This window comes from Rutilus rutilus, assembly GCF_951802725.1.
Source record: "Rutilus rutilus genome assembly, chromosome: 1".
Taxonomy (NCBI): domain Eukaryota; kingdom Metazoa; phylum Chordata; class Actinopteri; order Cypriniformes; family Leuciscidae; genus Rutilus; species Rutilus rutilus.
The window spans coordinates 10339661-10353585 of NC_140209.1; the positions used below are offsets into that span (position 1 = coordinate 10339661).

Below are 13925 nucleotides of genomic sequence, written 5' to 3' on the forward strand. Positions count from 1 at the left end.
CAGTCTGTAAAAGCTTCATCAATAACTGTTGATAGTTGAATACCCTTGACTTCAGTCATGTACAGTTTCTCTTCTTCCTCTCATGTTTCCTGCAGTGATTGTGATTATTGTTGAGATGGCAGTGTTTGCTGCTCCTACTGTGATTCTTCTTCAGATCATCTGTGCAAGAAGAGCTGGTGAGTTTTGAGCCGCACACAATCTGATGATTCACACTCATCTGATCTGGAACAATCTGCAATCATGATAAAAACACATACGAGAGGTCAGTCAATGCTTTTATTTTGCAGGGAGGAAGGACTCGAAGCACCCAGAGGAAATAGAGATGCCGACAATATTAGAATAAAATACTGATGAGTTTAGAGCCAATCTGCAGCAATATTTACAATAGCAAAAACTTACAGAGGATTGTTCATTGTTTTATTAAAATTAAAATTTAATTAGATTACATTTTCTTGTGCTTGTACATATGTAAACTGCTTTAAATATAATATCAATACAGTAATGGGCAGACTCTGACTGTATAATCTCTCTCTGTTCTGTGTGATGGAGCTGATTTGGTGATTCTGGTATCTTGTCTGTTCATTACTGTTTTTAGCATCTTTTTTTTTATTTTGAATGATTAATGCTAATTTTCTTAATAAAATCTCTGCAATTGTGTTTAATATGTCTCCTTTCCTGAGATGTTTGTTTCAAATATGGTGATTCCCCCACATGAGCTCATAATGTATTGTAATATAGAAAAGTAAGTGTGAGTATTAATGGGTCGAGTGCTACTCCTGAAATGCAAATATCTTCAACAGTCGGACACTAGAAGACTGAAACCAGTATCATCTTGACCTGCTAGATACACTGTTCACAACAAAGTCTTTGTCTGTCATCCCGAGTCCACTAGTCGGGAAAGTAGAAAATAGGCATTCTTCATGTTTAACAGCTGTTTGCAAATCAGAATCATTTTTCATTTTCTAGCAGCTTTTAACCCTCTGGGGACCAAAAACGCGCCCGCGCGTTTTGCTCGTTTTTTTTTTTTAGCAATGAAAAATAAACACTAAATGCTCTGTTCATTTTGATCTTTCATTTTCGTGTAATATATCAATCGATCCTGTTCAGTTTCTATTTTTTTTTCTGTATACTCACAATAAAAATAAAGTGTTTTGCTTTTTGACAAATAAAGAAAAATTAACATGATGCGATTTCTGCCTTCTCTCTGTCAGTAAACTCCCATTTGAAACGCGTTCGAAAATGATCTATAACTCCGCGAAAATTCAGTCAAACAGGCAAACAGACCCACGGGCATAAAGCTTGAGATCGCATCTTTTAAATGAAGTAATTTATATAAAAAACAAATATTCTCAGCTTCTGTAATCTGTATAAAAAGAGAGCGACTCCAGTCGAGCTCATTACAAAATCATTCAAAAGTAATGTGACCACGCCCCGGAGAGCGCGTGCTATTCAAACGCAAATTCTGAGAACTATTTCACACCTGTGAAACGCCCCCACATCAGCTGTAAACAAAGCGCGTCGCGAGTGAAGCATAATATAGCCTACCTTATGGAGAAAAGATTCCTCAGAACAGTGCTGATATGAGGAGCAATATCTCCTGATATGAGGAGCAGATCCCGCTGAGGAGTGAGGTAGGCTGTTTTCTTTTCTCAAGTGTTGATGTGGAATAACGTTATCGAATAACGTTAGTGTAGGCCTATGCAAACCGCAAAAAGATGAATCGCATGTCTATAATATGACTCGCCTTTCTGTGAGATGAATGAAGGGTACATATTTGTAAAGACTGTTTAGCCTAAATATGAATCGCGCGTCTGTGTGTAAAAGAATAAACTGCTTTGCTATAGCCTACTGAGATGAGTAAAAATCGACTGAAATATGTTGAAATAAAATATTTAACGGTATATATATATATATATATATATAATACTATTTTTGTCAAAAATAAAGTCATAGACTAAGATGTTAGATGTTCCAATGTTGGCTATATTAGGGATGTCCCGATCAGGTTTTTTTGCCCTTGAGTCCGAGTCCGAGTCATTTGATTTTGAGTATCTGCCGATACCGAGTCCCGATCCGATACTTCTATAATACATAAAAAAAGAATAAAGAAGAGCGAAAAAACAGATCCAGGATGTTCCTTATTTTTTATTTAATTCACCTTATTTTAACATTCAACAACTCTGTTAACAAACAGAGCACTTCTGTGAGGTAGCTTGAACAATCAAGTAATAAATAAATTCTTCATTTTTGGACTTAAGTGCAACAGTAAATATAAAAAAGTCTAATATATAAACAAATAGCACCTCAACTTAAAATACCCGGTAGGCATGTAAACAAATAAAAAATAAAAGTGCCACAGTGTTTGCAAAGCCAGTAATGTGCTTTTAGGAACTGCACTCCTAACTCTTACGCCGGTTTCACACTGCACTGTTAGCAGAGCGTGCAGCGCGTATTTTTTTCGCCGCCCATGTTAACAGATTAAACTAGTCTTTACCGCACGCAGAGGCGGCGCGGCAGTGCGTATAGCAGAGCAGAGCAGGAGTGCCGCGATCGTTTCGGCGCCGAGTCTAATTTTGCTGCGCCGCTTTTGCTGAATTAAAGTGACAATACATTGATCATGGCCAAAATACACTGCAGTTTTATCCAAAAAGTGCATTGATGATATCTATTGTGTTTTAAACAGTCAATCAAATGACCAACAGCAATGTAAAAAAAAAAAATGTCCAAAAACAAACTTGTTGCCATAACAATAAAAACAAAGATGAACCAAAAGTTATATAAATGAAATTATTAATAAAATAAGCTTCTTGACAAGTCTTTTCTCTTAAATGTATTTGAAAACGAAAAAAAGCAATGCCAACTTATCCATTATAGAGTACTCTGTCTGTAGCCTACAACCCGCGGTTCAGCCGCGCGTGACAAACACTGCCAGTGTGAAAGCAAAACGCGCGTGTCCTGCTCCTGCTCACCATACGCACTGCTCCTGCGCTGCTTACGCGCGTGCAATGTGAAACCGGCATAACTCTGTGCCACCGCATAACTACAGATGTGTTAAAAAATAATGAGAATATATATACATATATATCCGAGTCCTGATCGGGAGGTAACGTCCGATTCCGATCGAGTCTGAAAACACGTGATCGGGCCCGATTTCCGATCATGTGATCGGATCGGGACATCCCTAGGCTATATTCAAACTAATGAATACATATGATAAAATGTAGGTCTATTATTTTTTTATTTTATTTTTTTACAAAGAAAGTACACTTGAAATATTGTTGAAATTGTGATTATTGTTGTAATTGTAACATTTTTAATAAAATTGCAAAACATTTACAAGAGAGATGTAAGCGAAATCTTAAATGGTCAATATAAGTCTAAATACATCTTTTGTCCTTGCATTGTGGCTCAGTCAGTGTCACACCTGAATGAATGGCTAATTATGCAGAGTCATTATGCAGAGTGGGTGGGACATTGTAATCTAAGGTGTAAACTACTCCTCCTTCACGCCCCCTGGCATATTGGCTTTCCAAGCAAAACCTGTTTTACACCATTTAAATCAATGTATTTTTTTTTTGTGAACGATAAAGCAAGACTATTTTCACATCATTTTGAAGCTAGAACTCAAAGGGACAACATCCATTCAAAAGTCTTGTGGACACATATTTAATATGTGTTTTGTGGTCTTAATTCAGCAACTTTCGTTTTTATTTTTTCCAATAACCACGCATAAACATTATTCTCTTAAAAATACAAACATCTACATACATGTTGCTCGCATATTATGGTAGCCCTGTTTGTGCTATATAGAGTGAATTTACACCTTAGCCATTAACATGTTTATAAATAACTGAAAAAAGCACAAATGTCAAGGCATGTCAGAACATCTCAAGGACCCCAAAACAGCTTGGTCCCCAGAGGGTTAAGGCCTTTCTGTACGCAATCGTGCTCTTTCTCCATGAAATGCGAAAAAATAATTTTGCGGACACCACTTGCCATTGAGTGAGGACAATCTACTTAGTATCTCATCACTCCGGTGAACAGGAAGGGGGCCAGATCAATTTACAGTGCCTGACATCGTACTTGCGAGTTCACACAGCTCTTTAACAGTAATTTAAATTTTGTGACTGGTGTCTCTATTTTACATTTACATTTACATTTATTCATTTAGCTGACGCTTTTATCCAAAGCGACTTACAATTGCTATATATATGTCAGAGGTCGCACGCCTCTGGAGCAACTAGGGTTAAGTGTCTTGCTCAGGGACACATTGGTGTCTCACAGTGGATTCGAACCCGGGTCTCTCACACCAAAGGCATGTGTCTTATCCATTGCGCCACACCACCCCCCTTTTGATTTTCACTTTCCCTTTCAGTCGAGAATGTCAGACGTAGTCGACTGAATGGGGACCACACTTAGGGAGCCTGTCTTCTTCGTACTACTATTTAATCAAGCCAATTCAACATTGGCATGCATGATTACACGCTCCGCCCCGCAGCGCGGGCATTAACACGAAATTGGACGCACGCACCAGTTGCCTTTCGCTTCGGACCCGAGCCGATGTCTCTGAAGAGTACTATTGTTTACACAACAAGCGAGTGTGTCGGTGTTCTTGCGGGAAGACCTCCCAGTGTTGGTGTTTCTACAGCGTGAGTGCCGCAGTGATCGCGAACTTCTCAAGCTCTCAACTTCTGTTTTAACAGCATCAAATTTATATTTGTTTGTGTGTTTGATGGTTGGTTAGAGGACGAGAAGTGAGTGCTTCACTGTTTCAGTTCGCTGATTCAGTGTTGCCGCGGTCATTCCCTGTGTGCTCCGGCACTGGTGACGGTCACATTTCCTAAAAGAGCAACACGGGTGTGTTTGCGTCTTAACAAAAAAAAGAAAAAAAAAGAGATGTCATTATGTCAATATGACTCAACTGTGTTATTGACGTCGACTACGTCTGACGTTCTCGACTGAAAGGGAACGTCCTGGTTGTGTATGCAACCCACCGTTCCCTGAAGGAGGGAACAGAGGACGTTGTTCCCTCGCCACTACTGGACCACCGCTGACTCCGGGGGCCACTCGGCTCCTCAGCGGAAAAGCAACTTGTGCGTGTGTCCACTTCCGTGCATCCACTTCTCTTTTTCAGTTTTCGGTACTGATGATGACTGACAGGAATCGTCCCATAGAGGATGTTAAGTGCCACTTCACACAACGTTAAAATGAATTTGTCGGACCCGATTGTAAAATAAGACGACATTGTTTAGGCGTGGCTTTATGTGGCAGTTTTTGACAGAGGAAGATGCTTACAAAGTCTTGTGGACGTGGTGATTTATCCCATTTTTCTTTTTTCTGGAGATAAACCAATTGACGATCGGAAAGCAAACTCATTAAATAACCAAAAGGCTGACTGGTCGCATCGTGATAACACTCCAAAAAGTATAAAAGTATTTTGCATTTCCGGGGTACATTTGTCACCCTTACACTGCCACTTGATTGACATCCCGAGAATTTTTAAAGTCAAACTGAAATCAAAATTGACCCTATTTACTTTGTTAGCGCATATTTCTAGTCTTGTGGTGAACAATTAATCCGTGCAAGTTAATACACAGAAAAAAATTGTTTGCCGTCGTAATCTTTTATCAAAGTCTGAAAAGTTACTTCCGGTCTGGAATGGCGTTCCTTCTCTGATGACGTAGGTTTGACAGCTTGGTTTGGGAAACGCTTAACCACTCCCCTCAAATCGTTAGTCTGTAATGAGCGAGAGATGGAGAGGAGGAGCGCTAGAGTAAAACCCTGCCCTCAGTTCAATATTCCTTTTCACTGGGAAATACGTCACAACACTGGAGAAAAGTCGTTTGCAACTTCCGGTTCACGCGGACTTTAAACAGAATCTAATAATTGGTGTTTAAGCTGATGGTTAGGCTGGATTAACCCTGAACAAATAAATGTTGCATGATATAAATAGCACTGAGATTACGATGGTGCACATACTGCGTAAAGACCCGTTCAATCTCAGCATTCCCGCTAGCTTGACGCATCATGTCGTCCACAATCAGCAAGTTAGCTTTGTTGACGGGTAGTAAATCATCATCATTCAGACTCGGCGGTATTCCTTCCACAAATTTAATTCAATTCAAATTTAATTAAGGAGGTTGCCAGCAATCATATAGAAAAACAATATTTAAATTTTTTGTAGAAATAAAACTCAGACCATTTTCCAACAAAAGTTTTACAAAATAAGACTTTCCAGAATTGGAGGGTCTGCTTAAAGGCACAATATGTAACTTTTTTGCTTTAAAAATAGCAAAAATCACTATATCTATGTTATATATATTTTTTAGTTGTGTACTTACATTATCCCGACTGTTTCCAACAACTTTCAAACCAGGAGAAATTTGTAATTTAATTCGAAGACACGTCCCGTTTCTTTATTTCCGTTTGTCGCCGTCAATGGCATCATATCCGCGTTGTCCCTGGTTTCTGCTCGTGCTGCCATAGCAACCAGAGCTATGAACCAGAGCCGTCTGATAGTAACCAAAGCGACAGACGTGGACAAATGTGTAGTTCGCAATGTCTATTTGCACGCTGTTGTTGTTTCGTTCAAACATTATGGACCATGGCAAGCAGACTTTGGATCTAAAAGGAGAACTAAAAGGAGAATCAATATCAGCGCTGTGTTTTCGAGATGCCGAGAGCTCCCATAGACAGTATATAAACGAGCTCCACGTCCGAGACTTCGACCGCTCCTACATGTACTTTATTAAACAGGTGAGCACATTTACATAAAACTAATCAATGTTATATACACTCACCTAAAGGATTATTAGGAACACCTGTTCAATTTCTCATTAATGCAATTATCTAATCAACCAATCACATGGCAGTTGCTTCAATGCATTTAGGGGTGTGGTCCTGGTCAAGACAATCTCCTGAACTCCAAACTGAATGTCAGAATGGGAAAGAAAGGTGATTTAAGCCATTTTGAGCGTGGCATGGTTGTTGGTGCCAGACGGGCCGGTCTGAGTATTTCACAATCTGCTCAGTTACTGGGATTTTCACGCACAACCATGTCTAGGGTTTACAAAGAATGATGTGAAAAGGGAAAAACATCCAGTATGCGGCAGTCCTGTGGGCGAAAATGCCTTGTTGATGCTAGAGGTCAGAGGAGAATGGGCCGACTGATTCAAGCTGATAGAAGAGCAACTTTGACTGAAATAACCACTCGTTACAACTGAGGTATGCAACAAAGCATTTGTGAAGCCACAACACGCACAGCCTTGAGGCGGATGGGCTACAACAGCAGAAGACCCCACCGGGTACCACTCATCTCCACTACAAATAGGAAAAAGAGGCTACAATTTGCACGAGCTCACCAAAATTGGACAGTTGAAGACTCGAAAAATGTTGCCTGGTCTGATGAGTCTCGATTTCTGTTGAGACATTCAGATGGTAGAGTCAGAATTTGGTGTAAACAGAATGAGAACATGGATCCATCATGCCTTGTTACCACTGTGCAGGCTGGTGGTGGTGGTGTAATGGTGTGTGGGATGTTTTCTTGGCACACTTTAGGCACCTTAGTGCCAATTGGGCATCGTTTAAATGCCACGGCCTACCTGAGCATTGTTTCTGACCATGTCCATCCCTTTATGACCACCATGTACCCATCCTCTGATGGCTACTTCCAGCAGGATAATGCACCATGTCACAAAGCTTGAATCATTTCAAATTGGTTTCTTGAACATGACAATGAGTTCACTGTACTAAAATGGCCCCCACAGTCACCAGATCTCAATCCAATAGAGCATCTTTGGGATGTGGTGGAACGGGAGCTTCGTTCCCTGGATGTGCATCCCACAAATCTCCATCAACTGCAAGATGCTATCCTATCAATATGGGCCAACATTTCTAAAGAATGCTTTCAGCACCTTGTTGAATCAATGCCACGTAGAATTAAGGCCGTTCTGAAGGCGAAAGGGGGTCAAACACAGTATTAGTATGGCGTTCCTAATAATCCATTAGGTGAGTGTAGTTCAACAATGATAAAATGTCAAAACATGATCTGTATGTTATTCTAATGTTGATCTAGCTTACTGCTAGTCTCATACAGACAAACTAACACACATTCAAATGCAGTTTAGTGTGATAGTGTAATGTTAGACCAAGTGAAACAGCGCTGTGTTACCTCACAAGTTTAATTTGTCTAATAAACTGACCTGTGAGTAGTAATTCTGCGTGTAGTCCGGTAGAATGAAATGTCCATATTCCTTTTATATCCGCGGGACTCACGTCGCGTGTGGAGGTGATAGCAGTCTCTTAGCAATCCCGAACTGCTTTATATCACAGTCATAATAAAAACATTGATGTATTCAGTCATCCATAAACATTATTAGATCGGTCGGCTTGATGTTGACGACAAGATCATATAATTCTTGGCAAATGTTGCGTCATCAATCTACGCCTTTGTTATTGTAAATAGGTTAGCAACCCCTAGTGGTGAAAAATTCCATACTGTCCGTTTAATACACAACTAAATGGATGTTGAAGCCTGAAATCAAAATCAGTAGCATCCTGGGACCCTCTATGTAAAATCGGATCAGTAGCCATAAGGGAGGGTGTTGAAATCAGGCAAAAGTCTGCGTTTATTATACACCACCTTAAACCTTTTAACAACTGATTTGTTGTGCAACGTGAGAGTCTTTTTCTTTCTCACAATGTTTTCAGTGCAGGCCATGCATGTCATCGTTCTCCGTCACATAGCTGTCAACCAGACTGTCTAAGCATATAGCTTTGGAATTTTTAGCATTCAACATTATACCCTTAGCCTTCATGCATACTTTGCCTTTAGCAGTGCGATAGCCGTACGATTTAGGACCGCTTGAACAAAACTCTGTGATGTGATCCCCATCGTCTATTTCATTCGTCAGCTCCCCCAAATGATTCCCCAACGCTCCCAGTCACCCACCCTAGACACGAAAATCATGCTATTGATGTCGGAGTAAAGCAATGGGTACACAGTCGCTTTGATAAGACCGCAATCATTTTCAATCGGTTCGAAATCTTTGAAAATTATTTTTGGGGTGTTCGAATGGATAGCTTTTTCTAGCACGATGCAGTCGGTACCTTCCGCTGTAAATTTCTCACCTTTAAAGGTGATTGCACATACAAAATTTGCAACGTGTCGACCATTTTCATAAGTTTCAAAATCGTAGAAAATATAATTCTCGTTAAGTTCCTTGGTGGTTAGGGGAGGTATAAAACACTTTTCACAATTCAGCGTTACTAACCCTAACTTCACCGCAATACGTAAATCGTGTAAAGCATTTGTGAAGTGGTCTCCTTTGCCATACCCTATTACGTCGTATCGTCTGTTACATCATTTGCAATATTTTACAACGTCGCATGGTGGTATTTCATGTCCGGCAGGGATTTTTTTACAGAAACGTAAACAAACGGGGCAATGCACAGTTATTTTAGGTACTCATTCCGCATTGGGGCATACATTACATATGTGCGCTGCGATTTTCATAACCCACATAACAGAATTCGCATACAAAGTGCATCGTGCAAATAGAGACATATCGTTTTTGGATGCGGATCATTGTGATTTGTGTACGTTTCTAGCATGCCACCGCTAGTTCTGTAAAACACAACGATTTTAATACCAAGTAGTTGTTCAAAGCTTCTAAGTCGCCGAGTCCTATCTCGCGGTCAATTGCGAAGCCGGCGTTGTTGCTGATGCTGGTGGCCCGTCTTTCTAGCATGTTCTCAGGTAATTGAGGGTCAAGAAAGTAAGTTTACGACGATGACTGCCTCCACTCCTGTTCATAGCCACATTGGCTTCGATCTCGCTAGATTCATCCGACAATATCTGATCATCGCTCTGTAAAATGTTCTCAATTTGTTTGAGAAGCGTATTAACATTGTAATTATTGCCGTCCGTTAAAACGACATTAAAAGGGGATTTCAGACTGGGGGCAATCATGGCCAAATTGATAGCACTAGAATCACTTCTAAGATCTCTAGAAAACGTTACAATTTCGCCAAGAGCATCATGTAAGATGTTATACGCCACCACATCTGTAGAGTTCATTTCCCTTAGATTCATACTTCTACACAATTTACGATGAATACGAAAAAAGCATCGCTAGATGCTGATTCATGTTCATTTTTTAATGCATAGCCATCTTGTACAATTTGTATATTGCATTTGTTTAATATTTCCTGTAGCCGTTCACACAGATTAATATTGGGGAATTGTTCAATAGCTATTTCTAAATGCTCTAAATTACAAGTCTGTGACAATGGTTCTACATTAAAAGAGGTTGCTACAAATTCCGGATACATATTTATCATTTGTTGTAACCCATCACACAAACTATGGGTACTACACATTTGCATTTCAAACATTTGTTGTAGCTGGTATGAGAGATTTGGGTCTGGATGACAGCATTGTGCATCGGCTGTGGAATTTTTTTCACCAACGTCAATTTAATTTTTTTATTTAGAACAAATAAAGGTTCTGTTGACCTGTGTCAGGGTATTGTATATTATCTATTTAGTTGTGATGTTCTACCCAGCCCACTAGGGGGTACTCAATGAGCACGGAAGGCTTGAGTGACAGGCGAGCGAATAAGCGGGGCTTCCTCATGTAAACAATGCATGTATGCATGTAAAAGCAGTGTGTTCGACAGCTCGTGTTCTTTGTTCAATAAATTGACAGAGACGATTAATGCCTCCTTGTAGATACATTTAAGACATGGTGTCAGAAGTATAAATACAAGAGAAGAGCAAGATGTCGAAATTTAATCCACCAGAAAGTTTTAACTTTGATCGTCCAACGGAGTGGCCAACGTGGCGGCAGAGGTTTGCGCGCTACAGGACAGCTACAAAACTGAGCAAAGAAGATAAAGAGGTACAGATAAGCACTTTAATATACGCCATGGGCATTGAAGCTGAGAACATTTTCAAATCATTCAACTTCGCAGCAGAGGAAAGTGCTGAGGATTATGAAACGGTGCTTGGAAAATTTGATGAGTATTTTTTGCCTAAAAAGAACGTGATACACGAACGGGCATGTTTTCATCAGAGAGTGCAGAGGCCCGGGGAAAAGGCGGAGTGCTACATTAGAGCCCTCTACGAACTCAGTGAGAATTGTGAATTCGGTGCAAGTCGAAATGAACATATAAGAGACAGACTGGTAGTCGGAATTTGGGATAAAGAGCTTTCTAGGAGGATGCAGCTAATGACAGCACTTACACTGGAAACTGCGGTGCAGATGACGAGGCAGGCCGAGGATGTCGCGCAGCAGATCAGCCAGCAGGAGGGTCAGCCAACGAGCAGCGTGCAAGAGGTAGCCTCCAGGCGTTCATTAAAGGCGGGAGATCGGCCATGGACGAGAGAGAAATACAAAAGAGCTGGTGAGAAAAGAAGAGATGATACAGAAAATGTGTGTGGCAGGTGTGGTAAGACAGGACACAAAGACATCAGAAAATGCCCAGCAGCAGATACTGAATGCAGAAAATGCAAAAGAAAAGGACACTGGGCGAAAATGTGCAAATCAAAAACTGTGAGACAAGTGACGGCGAAAGAAGTGAGTGAAGAGAGCTTTTACCTGGGCGCGGTGAGTAATAAAAGTGAGTCAGATGAAGCTAAATGGACTGTGTTGCTTAAGATAGGTGATACTCCAGTTAGTTTTAAGATCGATACGGGAGCGGATGTTACCGTAATGAACACAGTGACTTATGAAAAGCTTCGCTCAAAAGCTCTGCTCCTTCATTCAAACATAGCACTAGACAGCCCAGGCGGATCACTAAATTGCATCGGACAGTTCACTGAAAAAGTGGAGTATAAAGGCAGAAAGTATGCCATTACCGTGTATGTGGTTGCGGGAGGAACTGTCAGTAACCTTCTAAGCCGACAGACAGCTGCTGAGATGGGGCTAGTCAAAAGAATAGAGCAGATAGCCGCAGTCTTTGAAGGAAGCGGTACAATGAAAACAGAGCCGGTAAAAATACACCTGAAAGACGGCGCAGAGCCATACGCAGTACATACTGCGCGGAGGGTACCATTACCACTGCTTCCTAAAGTTACAGCAGAATTACTGAGAATGGAGGAACAAGGGGTTGTGGAAAAAGTCACACAGCCTACAGATTGGTGTGCACCCATGGTACCGGTCATGAAGCCCAATGGCGCCGTCAGAATTTGTGTGGGATTAAATAAACTGAATGACAACATAAAAAGAGAGAGGTACATGCTTCCCACAACAGACGAAATTCTGGCTAAATTAGCAGGAGCAAGCGTCTTCACATCATTAGACGCAGCGTCAGGATTTTGGCAGATTCCGTTATGTAATGAGAGCAGCTTGCTGACAACGTTCATTACTCCGGTGGGACGCTATTGCTTTAAGAGGCTCCCATTTGGAATCAGCATAGCTCCAGAAATCTTCCAAAGAAAAATGAACGAGCTCCTAGTGGACATGGAAGGAGTTGCTGTATATATGGATGATGTGATTGTGTACGGGAAGGACCGGGCAGAGCATGACAAACACTTGGGAAAAGTGCTGAAAAGGATGGAAAGTGTGGGCCTCAAATTGAATAAAGACAAGTGTGTATTCAGAAAAGCAGAGTTGAGCTTCCTGGGTCATGTTGTGGATGCACAGGGTGTCAGGGCAGATCCTGAAAAGGTACGTGCAATAAGTGACTTGCAAGAGCCAGAAAATGTAAACGAGTTGAGGAGGGCGTTAGGCCTCATAAACTACATGCACTGTAAAAAATATTTTTGCAATTTAGTTATTTCAACTTATTTTTGTGAGTAGAGATAACTAGATTGTCCAGACAACAAAAAATTGTAAGTTTTCTTGTCCTCAACTAGACTGAAAGTTGAATGAATGACTTAAATTGTTATTTTAACTCAAAAATGTATGTTTAAACAACTGCACTAGATTTTCTGTTGAATTAACAAGTATAATTGTTATTTTAACTTATAAATGTAAGTTGAAACAACTGCACTAAATTTTCTGCTGGTTTTACTTCAATTATACTCTAATGCTTTATTAGAAGTAAATTTGTAAACTAAACTTAGTAAACTAAACTTAATTTATCTATATATCTTGCTGTCTGGTAGACTGCATAAAAACCTAAACTTCAATTTTATTAGTGTGTACATTAAAAACATTACACTGTAAACCCCAATGTTGTCGTTAATAAAGAAATCAAGTTGTCATAACTTAACATTACTTACAAGTTTTTGCATCAAAAATTAAACATTGGATTTTAATGAACTCATCTGGCAGCAAAAATCTTTCAGATTAAGATTTTAAGTGTTATGCACTCAAAATGTCAAGTAATTTAAATGATTCCCTATGTGTCTGTTTAATATGATTGTGCCTGAAATTCTGCCTTGACAACACGCTGATTGGTCGATGCACAAGGCAGTAGTTTTTTTGTTAATCGTGAATTTGCTGATGCAGGCAGCAGGCCAGAGGCACTGACACTGCATAAAAACAGTAATTTCGGGGTTAAAACGGAGCCGGCCCGTCCATCACGTAGCCGACGGACATTTCAGGCTTCACATATGGAACTGAATCACACAAGACCATAGACAGTATATAAACACAAGACTGACGCAGGCTGTAAATGGAATCTTTTTTTGAACCGACTCGAGCCTCTTCTCCCCCTCCCCCGCTGACTCACTGCAGTTCTTGCGCGCGCAGCCGCAGAGAGCGTCCGGTATTTTCTGAGAAAACGTATGGTAAGTGTGAATTCATAAAACTATTTTAAATAACATGTTTGCCAGAACATAACGTCAACATTTGTTCAATGTTCTAACGTTTTTATTTTTTACTGTATTTTCTAGACCGACATTGTTTTCGAGCCGTTAATTCCCGCTCCTGCTCCATTCAAATCTTGCGCGCTGATAACGTCCGGTATTTTCTGTGA

General features: G+C 40.3%; 1 protein-coding gene across 2 annotated transcripts in view; it reads left to right on the forward strand.

Annotated features, from left to right (window-relative positions):
- LOC311287571 (uncharacterized protein) overlaps positions 1 to 1338 on the forward strand; it is a 37221-nt gene extending 35883 nt beyond the window's left edge. Inside the window, exons 6-7 of one of the 2 annotated variants that reach the window (XM_084404475.1) lie at positions 96 to 176; positions 288 to 1338. In XM_084404475.1, the coding sequence (XP_084260601.1) occupies positions 96 to 176; positions 288 to 343 (137 nt within the window). In that variant the 3' untranslated portion in view covers positions 344 to 1338. The remainder of the gene's footprint in view (positions 1 to 95; positions 177 to 287) is intronic. The other variant, XM_084404474.1, reaches the window with a different exon arrangement.
- The last annotated feature ends 12587 nt before the right edge of the window (positions 1339 to 13925 follow it).